This window comes from Coregonus lavaretus, assembly GCF_964263955.1.
Source record: "Coregonus lavaretus genome assembly, chromosome: 15".
In the NCBI taxonomy this organism is placed as follows: Eukaryota; Metazoa; Chordata; class Actinopteri; order Salmoniformes; family Salmonidae; genus Coregonus; species Coregonus lavaretus.
In genome coordinates, this window is record NC_140002.1 from 11,062,989 (window position 1) to 11,082,873 (window position 19,885).

A 19,885-nucleotide genomic window follows, 5' to 3' on the forward strand; every position below is an offset into this window, starting at 1 on the left:
TTGTCTGGTCCGACAAATCCCGGTTCCTGTTGTGTCATGCTGATGGCAGAGTCAAGATTTGGCGTAAGCAGCATGATTCCATGAAGTCCACCTTGTAGAATCCTTGCCCTGATGAATTCAGGTTGTTCTGGAGGCAAAGGGGGGTCCGACCCAGAACTAGATGGGTGTACCTAATGAACTGTCCGGTGAGTGTATATTAGAGGCACTTTTATGTGATCTTTCGAAGTAAGTGAAACTCGACCATACTAAACAGCATTTGTTTTTCACCCGTTTAGGTTAATAAAGTTTAATCTCGTATTTAGAGGGATCCAGTTTGGCATCCAAAGTCATTACACAAACATGAATCTTAATGCTTTTAAATTCTAACACTTAATTGAAAGTAATCCTATGACATAAGATTTGGTACACAGCTCAGCTGTGTTGCTAGACACTTTGAGGACCCGCAAACCTGGAAAATATTCAGAAAGTATGCTGTGAATTAGGGTGAGACGGATGAAGCATGTGGGGAAAATGTGTGGGGTTTAGCTGCAATAAGCCAAGACTTCCGTGACCCACTACCTTCTCCATCAAACATTTGGACACTTCAATCTGTACTACCAAAGCAGATGCTAGGCATTTCACTGCCTTTTAACATGCAAAACACAAGAGGTCTTTATTTATTTCATCTCTCAACTCTTTAACGACGAGTGATTCAAATGGTTGGGAGAGAACGTTGGCTTATTCCCTTCCCGGCTTAGTCTCTCAAATCTTTTGCCAAGAGGCATTGTGAAATAAGTGAAAGAACTAATTTCCCTACAAATTGGTACACATTATTGAATACTTTCCCTTGTTCATGGCATGATTTGTTCCCCATGGCAACTGATTGGTGGGCCGGTTCCCTTCGATGAGAAATACATTATTTTACATTAATTTGTTAGCATAGAGATTTGATAGAAGAGCCCAAGTGACTCTGGTTCACTTTAAACTTTTCCTTTTTCTTGATAAGCCCAAATACTAAGCACACTTGGCAGTGGTACATAATTCCATCTGACTAGCCTGTCTTACTCTTTATGATTTAATGTCAACAGTTTATTTTCATGTCAATGTCTTTGAAATGCTATTGCTGGCTTCAGTTGCCTAAGAAAGATATGTCAATGCCTGGGGCATTGTGTCACATTAACTCCATATGCACTACATGGCCAAAAGTATATGGACACCCCTTCAAATTAGTGGATTAGGCTATTTCAGCCACACCTGTTGCTGACAGGTGTATAACATCGAGCACACCGCCATGCAATCTCCATATACAAACATTGGCAGTAGAATGGCCTTACTGAAGAGCTCAGTGACTTTCAACGTGGCACCGTCATAGGATGCCACCTTTCCAACAAGTCAGTTAGTCAAATTTCTGCCCTGCTAGAGCTTCCCCGGTCAACTGTAAGTGCTGATATTGTGAAGTGGAAACGTCTAGGAGCAACTACGGCTCAGCCGCGAAGTGGTAGGCCACACAAGCTCACAGAACGGGACCGCAGAGTGCTGAACCGCATAGCGAGTAAAAATTGTCTGTCCTCGGTTGCAACACTCACTACCGAGTTCCAAACTGCCTCTGGAAGCAACGTCAGCACAATAAATGTTTTTTCGGGAGCTTCATAAAATGGGTTTCCATGGCCGATCAGCCGCACACAAGCCTAAGATCACCATAAGCAATGCCAAGTGTCGGCTGGAGTGGTGTAAAGCTCACTGCTATTGGACTCTGGAGCAGTGGAAACGCGTTCTCTGGAGTGATGAATCACACTTCACCATCTGGCAGTCCGACGGACAAATCTAGGTTTGACAGATGCAAGGAGAACGCTACCTGCCCCAATGCATAGTGCTAACTGTAAGGTTTGGTGGACGAGGAATAATGGTCTGGGGCTGTTTTTCATGGTTTGGGCTAGGCCCCTTAGTTCCAGCGAAGGGGAAATCTTAACGCTACAGCATACAATGACATTCTAGACGATTCTGTTCTACAAACTTTGTGGCAACAGTTTGGGGAAGGCCCCTTCCTGTTTCAGCATGACTATGCCCCCGTGCACAAAGCGAGATCCATAAAGAAATGGTTTGTCGAGATCGGTGTGGAAGAACTTGTCTGGCCTGCACAGAGCCCTGACCTCAACCCCATAGTACACCTTTGGGATGAATTGGAATGCCGACTGCGAGCCAGTCCTAATCACCTAACATCAGTGCCCGACTCTCTAATGCTCTTGTGGCTGAATGGAAGCAAGTCCCCGCAGCAATGTTCCAACATCTAGTGAAAAGCCTTCCCAGAAGAGTGGAGGCTGTTATAGCAGCAAAGGGAGGACCAACTCCATATTAATGGCCATGATTTTAGAATGAGACGTTCGACGAGCAGGTGTCCACATACTTATGGCCATGTAGTGTAAATACCTGACAAATAATTCCCTACCAATAATAGGCCAAGTGAGTTCTGAAGGGGGGGAAATGCAAAAACGTTCTAGGCCTCACTGGCGCAGTCAGAGCAGGCTCTGGGTTAGGTTTTGTCCTTAGTTGTTCTGCCCTGTCTCATGTAAGAGGAGAGAAAGAGGAGAGTGAGATCGAGAGAGCTTTACACCGGACGCACAAAGGAATGCTTTGTTCCATTTGAGCAAACTTGCTGTAAAAACTGCACTGCCCTGAGCGTGTGAAAAGTAAATGTTGCTGATCAGCCAAGATGCCTCATAATCTGGTCTGAGCCCTTGATGGAACATGGATTGCAAATTGTCACGGCGCCAAGTTAGGGTACTCTTCCAGCTCAGCGGTCTAGGTTGTCATTGTCACCCCCGTCAAAGTCCGTGCACAAACATACATAATCAAAAGAGTCATAAAGCACAGTATTGCGGTTATGTGTGTGTGTGTGTGTGGGGGGGGGGGGGGGGGGGTGCTGGAGTGGAATAGCCTCTATTGAAATGCAAACCAAGTCATTCTGCAGACCTTGCCTAATGCGCAAGGCCTTGAGTGATTTCGCTGAGTTTCACTATCCCGCGTCGTTTTTATTAGCTTTTGCGTACGCTTGATGTTTTATAGTTTGATGGCCAGTTATCATTATCAGAGTCAGTTACAATTACGATCAACCGTGCTGCCTCTGCATTCCTCTTCATTTGGCTTAGCCACTCCCACTTTTCAAACCATCCTCCATCGTTTTTGAAAATTATGTTGGAATGATTTGTCGTACGGGAGGTGGGTAGCCTAGATCCAATATTGGCTTTGAAACCCAGAACCCAGCTCATTTTGATTGTAGTTAGGAGACCTCATTTGAGGCATTCGGATTGTGTTGATTTTGATTGCAAAAATAGCTGTCATGGTCAAATTCATTGTGTGTGTGTAATCGCTAGCCAGGGGGACCAACAAACCAATATGCAGGCAGCTATATCCCCCTACGCTTTAGCTCTCCTCCTCCAACTCCAAGAGTGGAGAGCCGCATAGGGCTCCCTCCTAATCAGCGTTTAACTCCAAGGCACAGTCATTTGGATAATTTGGCAAGCAAGGTCATTAGAGTGGTGGGGGTGAGGAGACAGAAAAGGGAAAGCGAATGAATGGGAAAAAGAGAGGGAGGAAGGGTAAGGAGGGGAGCGGATGGAGGGAGCTGAAGCAGAGTGATTTAACAGCAGCCTGGGAAAATAAATTAAGTCAAGGTTGCCGTGAGGACAGGTCGGAGTTTATTAAACAAAGGCACGTTTCCACCTGGTGGGGAGGCAGAGGTCGTGGGGAGTAGTGGTAACATGCCTCTCCTGGTGACACAGTCCAGATAGGGTATCTGACAAACTAGCGATTGTCCTTTTGAATCCAGCTCAAAATGGTTGCATATCTTATCATGTTAGGACCACCAGGCCCCAACCTAGTATGCCTATCATGGCCCCTCTTCAGCATCCCCCTTCCTCCCAGTGAGGAGAGGGCCACCTGGTGGCCACTTCGTCGTATTGCACTTCCACAACAACCATATAGTAGAACTAGGATTCTGAAAGGCTGGGTTGCAAGGCAATAAAGGAGGTTAGCGCCAGTGAGAGTGCATCAGTTGATGTCTTCTCCATTTACTGTCTATAAGGAAGATGGCTCTCCATTCCGCTGGGGGGTTATGAAAATGCCATTATATTTATAGGTGCTGGTCAATACAGGCCATTAACACTACATGATGGTGTATCAGGGCACCCGGCGTAGCAGGTAGTGAGTTGAATTACCTATTCCTACAGAACCCCTGATTAGACTGACAAGCCGCCAGCAATATCTAGTAAAAGTTTAATTGAACAGCTGCGTGTTGGAAGTGATTTATTTAAGAGGATAGGTGCAGAATGAGGGGGGAGCAAGAGGGAGAGGAAAACAGAGATGGGGGTGAAGGAGGTAGGGAGTCATTCAGGGAAATAGAGAGGAGGTATGGTTGACATAGAACAGTGTGAACATAATGAGAGTCGGTGCGTAAGAGGAAAGGATGAAAAGAGGGTTCCATTGGAGAACAGAACTGGCCCACTCACAGCAGCAACGACAGCATAAGGCATCACTCTTAAGAAGCTCTGGGTTCGGGTTGAGAAGCCGCGTGCTCGTTATTGTCTTGTGTAATCATTCAATCAATTGGTGGGAGTTGTTTTTCTCTTTTCATTTTTGTACGCTTTAAGATGTGTGTGGGGCCTTCCAAAAAGAAGCTTACCCAAATCGAGGGATTATGCCTTTTTTCCTCTTGTTTCCTTACTCCGTCAGTCCATCCCAGGTCTCCTGTATTTTCTGACATTCAATGAGCATTCGATTGAATCTGATATTTCGTTGATCTTTAGAAGTGCTGGACATGACATTTATCTCTCCATCAAATTAATATATGGCGTCAGTGTTTATGTTCTGTCGGCGAGAGGGGCCGAGAGACGAGACTGCGCTTCAAGACGAATGGATAAGCTCTCTGAACCGCATAACAATAATATAATCCCCCCCGGAGATAATTTTACCTTGTCAAGTGTATCAGTATGCAAATTCCTCACAGTCATCCAGTATCCAATCACAATGTGACAACTTGCTTTTGTCCTGGCAGCATTTATTTATGCACAAAAGCCTCGCTTTCTTTACTCTCTCGCTTTCTCTCTCTACACACGGTATTTCTGCGTCCTTGCCATGACAAGTCTTCTGTATCACTTTTTTCTCCTTTGTGGGATACATGGTTTGTCAGTGTCTCTTATCATCCAATGCCTAGTAGCCGTTGTTTGACTATTGGTAGATGTATCTGCTGGTATACAGCACCGCAAACCATAGGAATTCTGAACTTTTCTTTATTCTCCTTTGGAATGGGCCATTTTTAACACAAGCCTGGGCCAAAATATAATTATGTATGCATAGTGATGTGAAAATGTCAGCAACTTGGTTTCAGAGAGGCACTGATTTTCTTGTTCTCCACGTCTGCTGGCAGCGCTGAGTTCCACTCGCCTTATCAAATAAATTGGAGAGCGTCTTTTTTCCCGATTGCTTCCACAGAAAGGTTATGGCTCACCCGAGGGTCTTCTGCTCATGGCTCCGGCTGATGGGAAAACTACTTAGAATAATTGTGTTCCAGGAGGATGGATTCCCAGCCACCGTCATCACTGCCACCACTGCGCAGTGTGTGTTTGTGCGTCTGTGTGCGCCTGTGTGTGTGTGTGGTTTGTTTGTGTGTGTGTGTGTGTAGTTTGGGTGCGTGTGTGTGTGTGTGTTTGTGTGTGCATATATCTGCATCTGCATCAGTGGCGTCAGGGCACAGAAAAGGGAGTCTCCACTCCACACGTCAGCCCACTCCACCACTTAAAGATAAAACAGGAACCCTCCTCCTCCCTCCCAGGCCAGCAGCCTCTGTTTTGGATCCTGCAATTGTGTTTTGTTTTAAGTAGTCAGTTTAAAACTTTTTCTCAGGGTCTGCTTGGTCTGTGGAAGCTATTTAACCCAGCCGTGACCTCAAATAATCAGGATAATTTAAAAGTTGTTTTCCATTCTGAGATAGATGGATTAGGAATACAAACACCGCTGTCACCAGGGGCTCTACGCTGACCTTTATTACAAGGACCACGTGTTTAGGAGCACAATTAAAAATATTTGAGATATTCAAGCTAGAATCCTTAATTCTTCTAGGCGCACTGGTGCTCCTAAATAAAAATTCCAGGTGGCACAGCAAAAATGATTAGGCGATTATGCAAGTAAAATGGTTGCACTGTACTGCCCTGGTTAACCTTTTTTGCGCTTGTCAAAACTGAATTTGTCTCTCTTTCGGCTTCCTTTGCCCTCGCCGCATAGGAGAATACACATTAAGCATGAGCAAATGGAGCCCTATCAGATCAACATTTATAAGTTTCTGCTCTGCATCTTCCAAAAGCCCCACTCAAAAGAAGTATAATAAGCTATTCTCTGTGCCTTTTGTTCTTTTCCCCTTAGATGATTTGTCAGATTAGTGTAAATCCCAACTGTCGGGTCATCCCTCGCTGTCCACGTCCCTTATCGTCTTTTGTTTTAGCAAGAGATTACTGAAGATGCTCATCATTCCCGACCCGTGGCGGCTGGCCCTTCATCTGGGCTTGGGCTGGCCACTCGGTTTACCATCAGACGAGCATCAGCAGTGTGACGAGTGCATCAGATCTTTTTGCGGCGCCGGGCGTCTTGTTGCGAAGCGAACATCTGTCCTGATGGCTTCCCCGCTGCTAATTATGGCAGAATGTCCACATGGTTAGAGATGGAGGCTGACGAGGTTCACATGTCCTCTTATTGACGTTCCTCTCATATTCCCACAATAATGAGCAGCCGGCATGTGCTTCTCCAGCAAGGCGATGCAAAACTAAGCTATTTCTCTCTCTTTGGGCCTGGTGAGACTTTACTTTTTATATAATGAATGGTTGTGAGGGACATCAGAAAGGATTATGGTCAATATTGTATTGTTTGCCGAACAGTAAATCTCAAGGTCTGGCATGCACAATATCTGAGATTACAATACTGCAATTCAATAAATAATTACTTAGGAATTACTTGTGGACCCTCAATGAACCCCTGTTGACGGGTGCCGTATTTAATACTCTTGTGTGCTATTTTCTACAGCAGTCGCTTGCGGCGCACTTTATAAGCATAATCCATTGTTGTCGTGACATTTTTGAAATAATAGCTTTGTCAGTGCAATTGAAGGCTTATGGAGTGGTATCAGAATGTTTTATTACATCAAGCTGCTACTTCAAGGATGCAAAGTCCTGGAAACATACAATAATGTTTCTCAAGCTTTCATAAACATACCATACATGTCGAGCTGTTATATCACGCACAGCCAAGTGCGTGATTGAATCACATGTCACATGACACATAAAACGGGCACCGCGTCAAGCACAGGGCCAAGGACTAAATAATATATTGTCATGGAATGGGAATATGTTGTGACTGCAGAACTCCAAGTGGAGAAGTTGTCTGTAAAGTGCCCCCTCAAACTAATAGAGCTTCAGTGGAAAAAGGCTTCGCTGGCCAAATGTAGCTGTCGAAGATGCCCTGTTTTTGCAGTAATTCAAAAGGGAGTGCCTTTGAGACGTTCATTTTTGTTCCTTTTTATTTACTTTTTTGCCTGCATTTATGCATTGACGTCTGCCGAGGTTATGAATGCAAAGGCTTGATATCCATTAGAGTTTAGGCCGCTAACAGTTGCACTGCGCTTCCTCTGTGAGCTGTTGTCACCATGGTCAGATGTTTGTTTTTTGGCACTCCCCACAGCAACATACAACTGCTAGCGACTACCAAAAAACTGAAATGCAATCTGTGAGTGGTTGGCATTCTCTAAGCAAAGGGTTTGTTGTGAATGCTTGATCATTTCACACACAGGCATTTCCTTAACAGTTAAGCAGAGCTAGGGGAGTTGTGTCTGGGAGAGCCTGGAAACGGGGAAGCAAAGTGAGGGAAGAGGCTAATATGACTGGATGGGCGCTAGACTTAAAGCACAACCAACTGTTTCTATAAATATTTTAGTTTCCAGTTAAAACCGGGCTCTTTTCTGTAATTTCACTGGTGTAAATGTGAAGAATAAACATATTGCCATGTTACACTACTTGGATTAATACTGCCTATTATTAATTGATTCAAATAACTTGAAACCACTACAACCCGGTCTTGGTGTTGACTCCTTGACAACTTTAACCAGCTAGAGTCCCACTGTGTTCTGTCTTGTTTACCGGGAGTTGGTCTGTTCATCATAGCTTGGTACTGAAGGTGACACGTGGAGCTGAACTAGATCTTTAGAGCCGTCTTCTTTCATCTGAACCAAACCAATCCAACTCTGTTTGTGGGTATACTGTTTGGAAAGGGCACGCTCCAGGTGTGCACAATTATTCCACACAGATTCACTCCCCAAGGAAAAATTATTGCGATAACTGCAAACAGATTCCTATCTTGCCTTGCACTTTCAGAGATTTAACATTTGAAAAATAGGAATGTGCCACATCATCAATAAAGGTGTTTTTTTACATGACGGGCAGCTGCGCAGAGCTGGAGATAAGAGTAAACCAAAGCCTTGTTGAAAAACAGGGAGCTGCAGCCTCCTCTATTGGTCATGGCCCAGTCCTCAAAGTGGCGCCGCCGCTGCTTTATCAGGTGAGTGCAGAGGAAGCGGTTTAAAGGCAAAGGAAGGGAGCGTTTGAAAACCGGTTGGGGGTTAATCCGACAGAAAGATTTGCTGTCACCCTTTTAAAGTGTTTGGCCAGCCTTTGAATATGGTTACCAGAGCCTGAAGAAATAAGGTCAGAATTCCAATGTCTAGGTCACAGAACCTGTGAGGCATACTGCTGACTCTCAACCTCCCCAATTGCGCAATGGGTGGGAGTTTGCTGTTTTGACAGGCCTTAACTGTACACATCATCATGTTATGTTAATTAGTAACTGTCAGACCGTAGAAAAACACACGTTTTGGTTCCCCTCTGTATCTGCCACCGCAATGCAACAATAATTTCCTTCGGCAGGATATGAGTCAATTCTGTATCAGATGTGAACATTGGCAGTTGCAAGGTTTGATTTGCGATCCCCTCTATCTCCTTGGCTCGATCATTTTAATTTTCCCAGCATGCCCCACTAAAGAACATCTCCCTGCCAGCCAGGTTTTCTTCCTTCTCCTTCCTTCCAGCTCTTCATCTGCACGGCTCTGTGCGGGCTGCCGAACCTCAATGCTGTACTTAGAGTGATAAACAAGATACATTTCGGAGTGCTCAAGATGATTGTTGAGATTGCTGTTCATGATCCAGAGGCAAGGAGCTCCTGTCACTCAATACAGTTGCCTTCCGTTGCGTAGAGCCATCACTGGAATATTGTGTTTGAAGGTGCTTACCATAGCTGTCACTGGGAATGTTGTGTTTGAAGGTGTTAACCACAGTCTTTGACAATCTGAGCAATTTCCTGAAGACTAGATGGATGAAAGGCTATTCACCACTCCACATTAGCTAATTGTGCAAAACAACATTATTCTCCACAGGTTACATGCAACAATGAGTTAAAGAGAAGTCATTTCTTAAATGCTCTGTCAGAGCATTAATGTTGCACTGAAAATATCCACTGACATTTTGGACCCCAGTGTATGAATTAGCTATATGGCCTTGAAGGATTAGGAGCATTTAGAGCTAACCGCTCCTGTTTAGCAGTCAGCCATTCCAGCGCAGCGCTTAATAGAAGTTGCCATGGCAGAAGGCATCTGCGTGGAATGAATAAATAATAGTCATGTCTTAGCCAAAGTAGCTCACACAGGCTCCTCCATTTGCCTCTTATCAGGCTTGCAAAGATGGCGAGAGTCTTACAGAATTGGTGCTTATTACTAGTCACAGCTGTACCTTTCTGATTCGCTATGTTCACTCATTAATCGGCTTCGTTTGAACGCAATGGCGAGCTAAATTCACATGGGTCACACCAGAGTAATACCTCATACCCTCTCATTTGTATGGGGAAATTAATCGGAGTCACTGAAATGGATCATAGTCTTAAAAACACTAGTACAGTACAATATTGAAGCTCTCTCAAAATATTATGGAACCAAAGCATATGGAGTGGGCTTTTATTGTTTGCATGATGCTTAATATACAGTTGGCTGGTTGAGAAATACTGTCAATCGTTATTCAAGCATTATTCAGACATTTATCCATGATTTCAAAATTCCAGTGCGATAGCCTTTGTCTTTACCGATATATCACCACATTGTCCATCTACATTAACTGTCATTGATTGATCTTTCAAAATTGCATTTGCCCCAATGTAATACAGTGCTGTGCACATGATGGAACTACAGTATACAAACAAACCGACAACCTCTGACCTCGCAGATAAATCATAGGCTGTTCATAAAGTTGATTCATTCCTTTATCTCTCGATTGCAGGGTCAAGGCGAAGAAAGGGGTGAATCTTCTGCAAACCAAGTCGAAGAATGCCCAGTGGACTGTGGACTGGGAGGTACAGTCCGGGGCAAAGCATTCCATCACCACCATCGACGTGAACAAGAACAAAGGAGTGCAAGCCGGGTAAGTCAACAGCCTAAGGCCTAAACACACAACATCCACCCAAACACCATAGAGTGAGGCTGTTGTGCCCAGCACACTGTTAACTTTAGGATGGTTTGTTCTGTGAAAGTCTAAATGAGACTTCTTCAAAACATCTCCTTGGCTGCAGTGGTGTCCTCAGGTTGCTTGCTGATAATAATAAAGAAGTTATAGGCCTATTTTTAGTAAAGATATGGATACAGTTTTGGGTAGTCGTGCAAAAAATACTTGGATATACTCTGTCAAATTAATTGCTTAATTGCAAAGCCATAAAAATGCTTACACCAATGATGATTTAAACATTTCTCCCTGCTTGGCAGAAAGCTGATATGTTTGGAGGACAATCACATGAAACTTTAGTTTTCAAATGCATGCTTTTTACAGCTTGAGTATCAACTTAAGTGATATATCCATTTTATGTGTAGGCAAAACCAATTGAAATGCCAAAGTGATATATACAGTTTAACTTTTATACAGTGCCTTCAGAAAGTATTCATACTTTACAGCCTGAATTCAAAATAGATTAAATAGATTTTTTTCTCACCCATCTACACACAATACACCATAATGACAAAGTGAATACATGTTTTTAGAAATGTCTGCTAATTTATTGAAAATGAAATACAGAAATATCTTATTTACATAAGTATATACACCCCTGAGTCAATACTTTGTAGAAGCACCTTTGGCAGCGATTACAGCTGTGAGTCTTTCTGGGTAAGTCTCTTAAGTGCTTTCCACACCTGGATTGTGCAACATTTGCCCATTATTCTTTTCAAAATTCGTCAAGCTCTGTCAAATTGGTTGTTGATCATTGGTAGACAAGCATTTTCAGGTCTTGCCATAGATCTTCAAGTAGATTTAAGTCAAAACTGTAACGCGGCCACTCAGGAACATTCACTGTCTTCTTGGTAAGCAACTCCAGTGTAGATTTGGCCTTGTGTTTTCGGTTATTGTCCTGCTGAAAGGTGAATTCATCTCCCAGTGTCTGGTGGAACGCAGACTGAACCAGGTTCTCCTCTAGGATTTTGCCTGTGCTTAGCTCCATTCCGTTTATTTTTTATCCTGAAAACCTCCCCAGTCCTTAACGATTACAAGCATACCCATAATATGATGCAGCCATCATTATGCTTGAAAATATGGAGAATGGTACTCAGTAATGTGTTGTATTGGATTTGCCCCAAACAGAACACTTTGTATTCAGAACAAAACATGTATTGCTTTACCACATTTTTTGCAGCATTACTTTAGTGCCTTGTTGCAAACAGGATGCATGTTTTGAAATAGTTTTATTCTGTACAGGCTTCCTACTTTTCACTCTGTCAATTAGGTTAGTATTGTAGAGTAACTACAATGTTGTTGATCCATCCTCAGTTTTCTACTATCACAGCCATTACACTCTAACTGTTTTAAAGTCACCATTGGCCTTAAGGTGAAATCCCTGAGCGGTTTCCTTCCTCCCCGGCAACTGAGTTAGGAAGGATGCCTGTATCTTTATAGTGACTGGGTGTATTGATACACCATCCAAAGAGTAATTAATAACTTCACCATGCTCAAAGGTATATGTCTGCTTTTTTTTATTTATACCCATCCAACAATAGGTGCCCTTCTTTGCGAGACATTGGAAAAGCTCCCTGGTCTTTGTGGTTGAATCTGTGTTTGAAATTCACTGCTCGACTGAGGGACCTTACAGATAATTGTATGTGTGGTGTACAGAGATGAGGTAGTTATTCAAAAATCATGTTAAACACTGTGAGTCCATGCAACTTAATATGTGACTTGTTAAGCACAGTTTTACTCCTGAACTTATTTAGGCTTGCCATAACAAAGGGGTTGAATGCTTATTGACTCAAGACATTTCAGGTTTTCATTTTTTCAGTGAATAAAATAAATAAATATATATATAATATATAAATGCAGGCTGTGACACAGCAAAATGTGGAAAAAGTCAAGGAGTGTGAACACTTTCTGAAGGCACTGTATGTTGCTGCATTGCAGTGCCATGGAGATGAGATTTTGTCATCGGCAAAAATGGCAGCATTATCTATGCCTGTCACTGGGCAGGGGTACCCATGATTATATACAGGCACATCACAGAACTTGGGCTACGTTCCAATATTCATACTAGGCTTCCTCTTAGAATGCATGCCCAATACATTGGATCATGGATCAGACCATTACTCTCATCAGTCCTAAAACACAGGCCCTCCATTTTGAATGAAGGCAGAAGCAGTGGAATTAGGTGCAGCTGAGGATGCAGGGAGGTAGCTAGCTTCTTAGCCTGTGATACAGCAGGACTGCTGGGCGGGCGAAGCCTGGCATTAGCTAACATAAATCACTAATACGCTCAACTCATTAACAAAGGAGGCATTAAGAGTTTGGGGTGCTTATCCTAAACCTCCAGAGCTATTTAGCCAGTGCAGATCCTAGTAATGCCACCGCCCATAGTTTCCACGGACTGTGGGGACTGGCCAAGTGGGTCTGGAGGGAGAGAGCGGAGGATTGGGGGGGGAGTTAGGGAGTGAGTGTAACAGACAAACAGTGACATTACCTGAATAAAAGATCAGCCAGTCTTCCTTTGTTCTCTCTCAATAAGGCACTTAGTGTCTGGCTTTCTCGCTATATTTAGCAGACCGTGTCAAGTCATCTTTGCCATCCTGTCACCATGTTGGAAATCCGGTCCGGCAGGGGGTCAAGCTAAAGACACATTGTGTCATCCCGGCTTTTGTCAGAGGCCCAGTCAAAAGTCATGAAGGTATTTTGGGCATAGATGTAAGTGTTAATTTGTGTGAATGGGGTTTGGCTTTTTTCTCGATCTCGGAATAACCAATATGTATCCAATATGTGTTAAGATTGATACCCGTCATTGCTTTGATAAACGGCGAGAGGAAAGAAACGCTTATTGATCCTATTGCATCATTAACCTGCGACAATGTCCCTGAGTTCATATGTTACTTATGAGTTTTGCCTACATTTTAGAGCCCGGTAACAGTCGCCAAGGATAAATAGCCTGCAATTTCCTATTTTCCTTTGATTTAGCCTTCTAGCTGATAAAAAGCATTAAAGATGAGTGAATTCTCAAACTACAGTATTTAAGGCCCACTACACCCAGCTAAGAGCAATAACATTAATGGAGGGACCTTTTGTGAAGGCATATTTAACTGCCTTTTTGTGCCGACTTTGGTATATATTTTAGATAATGGACCATGCTGGGCTGCTTTATAAATGTGTCCACAAAAGTAGTATGAGTAGAACCATGCCAAAGAGGGTCCCAGTAGTTTTGTATTACCACATTAAGCCTAATAGGTTTAAAGCCTTCATTCGACATGGTTTAGCATAAAATCTAGGTCAATGATCATATTGTCATCTTCAATCATAAAGCGTGATCAATCTTCTGGGCGAACGCAGCGCTTGGGAGCATTTTACATTGCCTGCAAGATGAAAACATTACTTTCTTCCATAGCTTGGTGACATGTACGTTATACAAGGAACTAAGAATAGTCCATGCTTTTAATGTCAACCATGTGATTCTCTGTGTTGTCAAGGACTTCGGAGTTGTTATGACAACATGTAATCATTATAAGTGTTTGTCTTAATGTAAAGAATATGTAACATGTTAATGTGAAAAACTTCTTTGAGGAGCTGGTGGTTAACACCACCGACATAAACATGTACTTCATGGACTTCTGATTGGTGCACACCAGTATCTCACTCGTCACACGCAGCTACAGTGAGGGAAAAAAGTATTTGATCCCCTGCTGATTTTGTGCGTTTGCCCACTGACAAAGACATGATCAGTCTATAATTTTAATGGTAGGTTTATTTGAACAGTGAGAGACAGAATAACAAAAAAAAAATCCAGAAAACGCATGTAAAAAATGTTATAAATTGATTTGAATTTTAATGAGGGAAATAGGTATTTGACCCCTCTGCAAAACATGACTTAGTACTTGGTGGCAAAACCCTTGTTGGCAATCACAGAGGTCAGACGTTTCTTATAGTTGGCCACCAGGTATGCACACATCTCAGGAGGGATTTTGTCCCACTCCTCTTTGCAGATCTTCTCCAAGTCATTAAGGTTTCGAGGCTGACGTTTGGCAACTCGAACCTTCAGCTCCTTCCACAGATTTTCTATGGGATTAAGGTCTGGAGACTGGCTAGGCCACTCCAGGACCTTAATGTGCTTCTTCTTGAGCCACTCCTTTGTTGCCTTGGCCGTGTGTTTTGGGTCATTGTCATGCTGGAATACCCATCCACGACCCATTTTCAATGCCCTGGCTGAGGGAAGGAGGTTCTCACCCAAGATTTGACGGTACATGGCCCTGTCCATCATCCCTTTGATGCGGTGAAGTTGTCCTGTCCCCTTAGCAGAAAAACACCCCCAAAGCATAATGTTTCCACCTCCATGTTTGACGGTGGGGATGGTGTTCTTGGGGTCATAGGCAGCATTCCTCCTCCTCCAAACACGGCGAGTTGAGTTGATGCCAAAGAGCTCCATTATGGTCTCATCTGACCACAACACCTTCACCCAGTTCTCCTCTGAATCATTCAGATGTTCATTGGCAAACTTCAGACGGGCCTGTATATGTGCTTTCTTGAGCAGGGGGACCTTGCGGGCGCTGCAGGATATCAGTCCTTCACGGCGTAGTGTGTTACCAATTGTTTTCTTGGTGACTATGGTCCCAGCTGCCTTGAGATCATTGACAAGATCCTCCCGTGTAGTTCTGGGCTGATTCCTCACCGTTCTCATGATCATTGCAACTCCACGAGGTGAGATCTTGCATGGAGCCCCAGGCCGAGGGAGATTCACAGTTCTTTTGGTTTTTTTCCATTTGCGAATAATCGCACCAACTATTGTCACCTTCTCACCAAGCTGCTTGGCGATGGTCTTGTAGCCCATTCCAGCCTTGTGTAGGTCTACAATCTTGTCCTTGACATCCTTGGAGAGCTCTTTGGTCTTGGCCATGGTGGAGAGTTTGGAATCTGATTGATTGATTGCTTCTGTGGACAGGTGTCTTTTATACAGGTAACAAGATGAGATTAGGAGCACTCCCTTTAAGAGTGTGCTCCTAATCTCAGCTCGTTACCTGTATAAAAGACACCTGGGAGCCAGAAATCTTTCTGATTGAGAGGGGTTCAAATACTTATTTCCCTCATTAAAATGCAAATCAATTTATAACATTTTTGACATATTGTTCTGGATTTTGTTGTTGTTATTCTGTCTCTCACTGTTCAAATAACCTACCATTAAAATTATAGACTGATCATTTCTTGGTCAGTGGGCAAACGTACAAAATCAGCAGGGGATCAAATACTTTTTTCCCTCACTGTATGTCTTTTTTTCAAAGGTCGTAACGCATCTTACCACTGAACTCATCTAAGTATAAATTATTTTTTAACACTTGTTTGAAGGATCTGTTTGAACACAGCTCAATCATCAAGTTTGCTGGCGACAACCGTGGTAGGCCATTCTCCAGGGGAGGAGAATGGCACTGCATTGCATAGCAGCCGTTTTACGGGCTCCTGACAAATTCTGCTTTATATATTTTAATATTCATTTTTTTACTTTTTTTGTACGTAATGTTTCTGCCATCGTTCCTATGACTGAAAAGAGCTTCTGGACATCAGAACAGCGATCACTAACCTCAATTTGGATGAAGATTTCTACTTCAACGAGTCGGAGGTGCAGGACATACGGCTCACCCCGGACCAGGCCCTAATCCCAGAGACATGGAAAAGAAAAAGGTGGTCTAAGAGAGGCCAATGTGCGGGCACCGAGACGAAACTGCTTCGACGAGTACATAAACCGCCTCTATTGGTGATCGTACAATCTCTGGAGAACAAACTGGATGAGCTCCGTTCGAGACGGTCCTATCAATGGGACCTGAAGAACTGTAATGCAGCAGACGCTCTTATCCAGAGCAAGTGCATACATTTTCATACTTTTTCGTACTGGTCGCCCATGGGAATTTAACCCACAACCCTAGTGTTGCAAGCGACATGCTCTACCAACTGAGCCACACGGGACCTAATATCCTATGTTTCATGGAGTTGTGGCTGAACAAGGACATGGATAATATACATCTAGATGGTTTTTCTACACATCGGCAGGTCAGAACGGCAGCGTTGGGTAAGCTCAAGGGAGAAGGTGTGTGTCTCTTTGTTAACAACAGCTGGTGCACGATCTCTATTAAGAAAGTCTCGATTTTCTGCTCGCCTAAGTTAGAATACCTCATAATAAGCTGTAGACTTATGTTTTTGTGTTACTATTTCCTTTTTTATCTAGCAAATATTTTTCTTACTTTTTAACTCTGCATTGTTGGGAATGGGCTCATACAGTGCCTTCAGGAAGTATTCGTACCGCTTGACCTATTCCACATTTTGTTGTGTTACAGCCTGAATTTAAAATGTATTCAAAAATAATAATAATCAGGCCTCCCGAGTGGCGCAGTGGTCTAAGGCACTGCATCGCAGTGCTAGCTGTGCCACTAGAGATCCTGGTTCGAGTCGAATTGGCCCAGCGTCGTCCAGGTTAGGGGAGGGTTTTGCCGGCAGGGATGTTTTTGTCCCATCGCGCACTAGCGACTCCTGTGGCGGGCTGGGCGCAGTGCACACTGACACGGTCGCCAAGTGTACGGTGTTTCCTCCGACACATTGGTGCGGCTGGCTTCCAGGTTAAGCGGGCATTGTGTCAAGAAGCGGCTCGGTTGGGTTATGTTTTGGAGGACGCACGGCTCTCAACCTTCACCTCTCCCGTGTCCGTACAGGAGTTGCAGCGATGGGACAAGACTGTAACTACCAATTGGATACCACGAAATTGGGGAGATAAAGGGGTAAAAACTAAAACTAAATAATAATAAAAGAAACAAAAACAAAAAAAATTGAAAATGGAATACAGGAATATCTCATATACTTAGATTTTTAAGCCGATTTAAGTCAAAACTAGGCCACTCAGGAACATTCAATGTCATCTTGGTAAGCAAATCCAGTGTATTATGTTTTAGGTTATTGTGCTGCTGACAGGTGAATTTGTCTCCCAGTGTCTGTTGGAAAGCAGACTGAACCATGTTTTCCTCTAGGATTTTGCCTGTGCTTAGCTCTATGATGTTTATTTTTATCCAAAAAAAACTCCCTTGCCGATGACAAGCATACCCTTAACATGATGCAGCCACCACCATGCTTGAAAGTCTGAAGAGTGGTACTCAGTGATGTGTTGTGTTGGATTTGCCCCAAACATAACGCTTTGTATTAAGGACATAAAGTTAATTCCTTTGCCGCATTTTTTGCAGTTTTACTTTAGTGCCTTATTGTAAACAGGATGCACGTTTTGAAATAGTTGTATTATGTACAGGCTTCCTTCTTTTCACTTTGTCATTTAGGTTAGTGTTGTGGAGTAAACGCAATGTTATTGATCCATCCTCAGTTTTCTCCTATCACAGCCATTACACTCTAACTGTTTTAAAGTCACAATTGGCCTTAAGGTGAAATCCCTGATCAGTTTCCTTCCTCTCCAGCAACTGAGTTAGGAAGGACGCCTGTATCTTTGTAGTGACTGGGTGTATTGATACACCATCCACAGTGTAATTAATAACTTCACAATGCTCAAAGGGATATTCAATGTGTGCTTTTATTTTATTTTATCCATCTACCAATCAGTGCCCTTCTTTGCGAGGCATTGTAAAAGCTCCCTGGTCTTTGTGGTTGAATCTGTGTTTGAAATTCACTGCTCGACTTACAGATAATTGTATGTGTGAGGGACAGGGATGAGGAAGTCATTCAAAAATCATGTTAAACACTATTAGTGCACACAGAGTGAGTCCATGCAACTTATTATGTGACTTGTTAAGCCCATTTTTACTCCTAAACTTATTTAGGCTTTGCCATAACAAAGGGGTTGAATACTTATTGACTCAAGATATTTCAGCTTTTCATTTTTTATTAATTTGTACAAATGTCTAAAAACATAATTCCACTTTGACATTATGGGGTACTGTGTGTAGGCCAGTAACCCAAAATCTAAATTTAATCCATTTGAAATTCAGGGGGTGTGAATACTTTCTGAAGGCACTGTAAGTACGCTTGTCACTGTAAAGTCTACACCTGTTGTATTTGGCGCATGCTATTTACCAAGAGAGTTTTCATCTATAGTTTTCGTAGCTGTCTATTTACCACCACAAACCGATGCTGGCACTAAGATCCCACTCAACGAGCTGCATAGGGCCATAAGCAAACAAGAAAATTTTCATCAGAATTGTGACCTCCCCTTTTTTAACACATCACTGGGGGCACACTGCCTGCCCTCCAGCACATCTACAGCACCCGGTGTCACAGGAAGGCCAAGAAAATCATCAAGGACCTCAGCCACCCAAGCCAATGCCTGTTCACCCCGCTACCATCTAGAAGGCAGAGACAGTACAGGTGCATCAAAGCTTGGACCAAGAGAATGAAAAACAGCTTCTAACTCCAGGCCATCAGACTGTTAAATAGTCACCAATATCCGGCCTCCGCCCAGTACCCTGCCCTGAACCTTAGTCACTGTTACTAGCCGTCTACCACCCAGTACTCTACCCTGTAGCTTAGAGACTACTGCCCTATGTACATAGTTATTGAACACTGGTCACTTTAATTTTTACATACTGTTTTACCCACTTCATACAGTGCCTTCAGAAAGTATTCACACCCTTTTCCTTTTTCCTTTTTGTTGTTGTGTTACAGCCTGAATTTCAAATGGATTAAATTGAGATTTTTGGTCACTGGCCCACACACAATATCCCATAATGTCAAAGTGGAATTATGTTTTTCAAAATTTTACAAATTAACTAAAAATGAAAAGCTGAAATGTCTTGAGTCAATAAGTATTCAACCCCTTTGTTATGACAAGCCTAAATAAGTTCAGGAGTAAAAATGTGCTTAACAAGTCACATAATAAGTTGCATGGAATAATGTTGGAATAGTGTTTAACATGATTTTTTAATGACTACCTCATCTCTGCACCCCACACAGCAGTGAATTTAAACCACAAAGACCAGAGTGGTTATACTATGCCTTGCAAAGAAGGGCACCTATTGGTAGATGGGTAAAAATAAAAAAGCAGACATTGAATATCCCTTTGTGCATGGTGAAATTATTAATTACACGTTGGATGGTGTATCAATACACCCAGTCACTACAAAGATATAGGCGTCCGCCCTAACTCAGTTGCCAGTGAGGAAGGAAACCGCTCAGGGATTTCACCATGAAACAGTTAGTTTAATGGCTGTGATGGGAGAAAACTGAGGATGGATCAACAACATTGTAGTTACTCCACAATACTAACCTAATTGACATACTGAAAAGAAGGAAGCCTGTACAGAATGAAACATATTCCAAAATGCATCCTATTTTTAACA

At 43.0% G+C, this 19,885-nt stretch overlaps 1 protein-coding gene across 1 annotated transcript in view; it reads left to right on the forward strand.

Annotated features, from left to right (window-relative positions):
• tmem132e (transmembrane protein 132E) overlaps positions 1–19,885 on the forward strand; it is a 369,086-nt gene that overhangs the window by 309,466 nt on the left and 39,735 nt on the right. Inside the window, 1 exon segment of the mRNA XM_084178088.1 lies at positions 10,338–10,478. Coding sequence (XP_084034214.1) covers positions 10,338–10,478 — 141 coding nt within the window.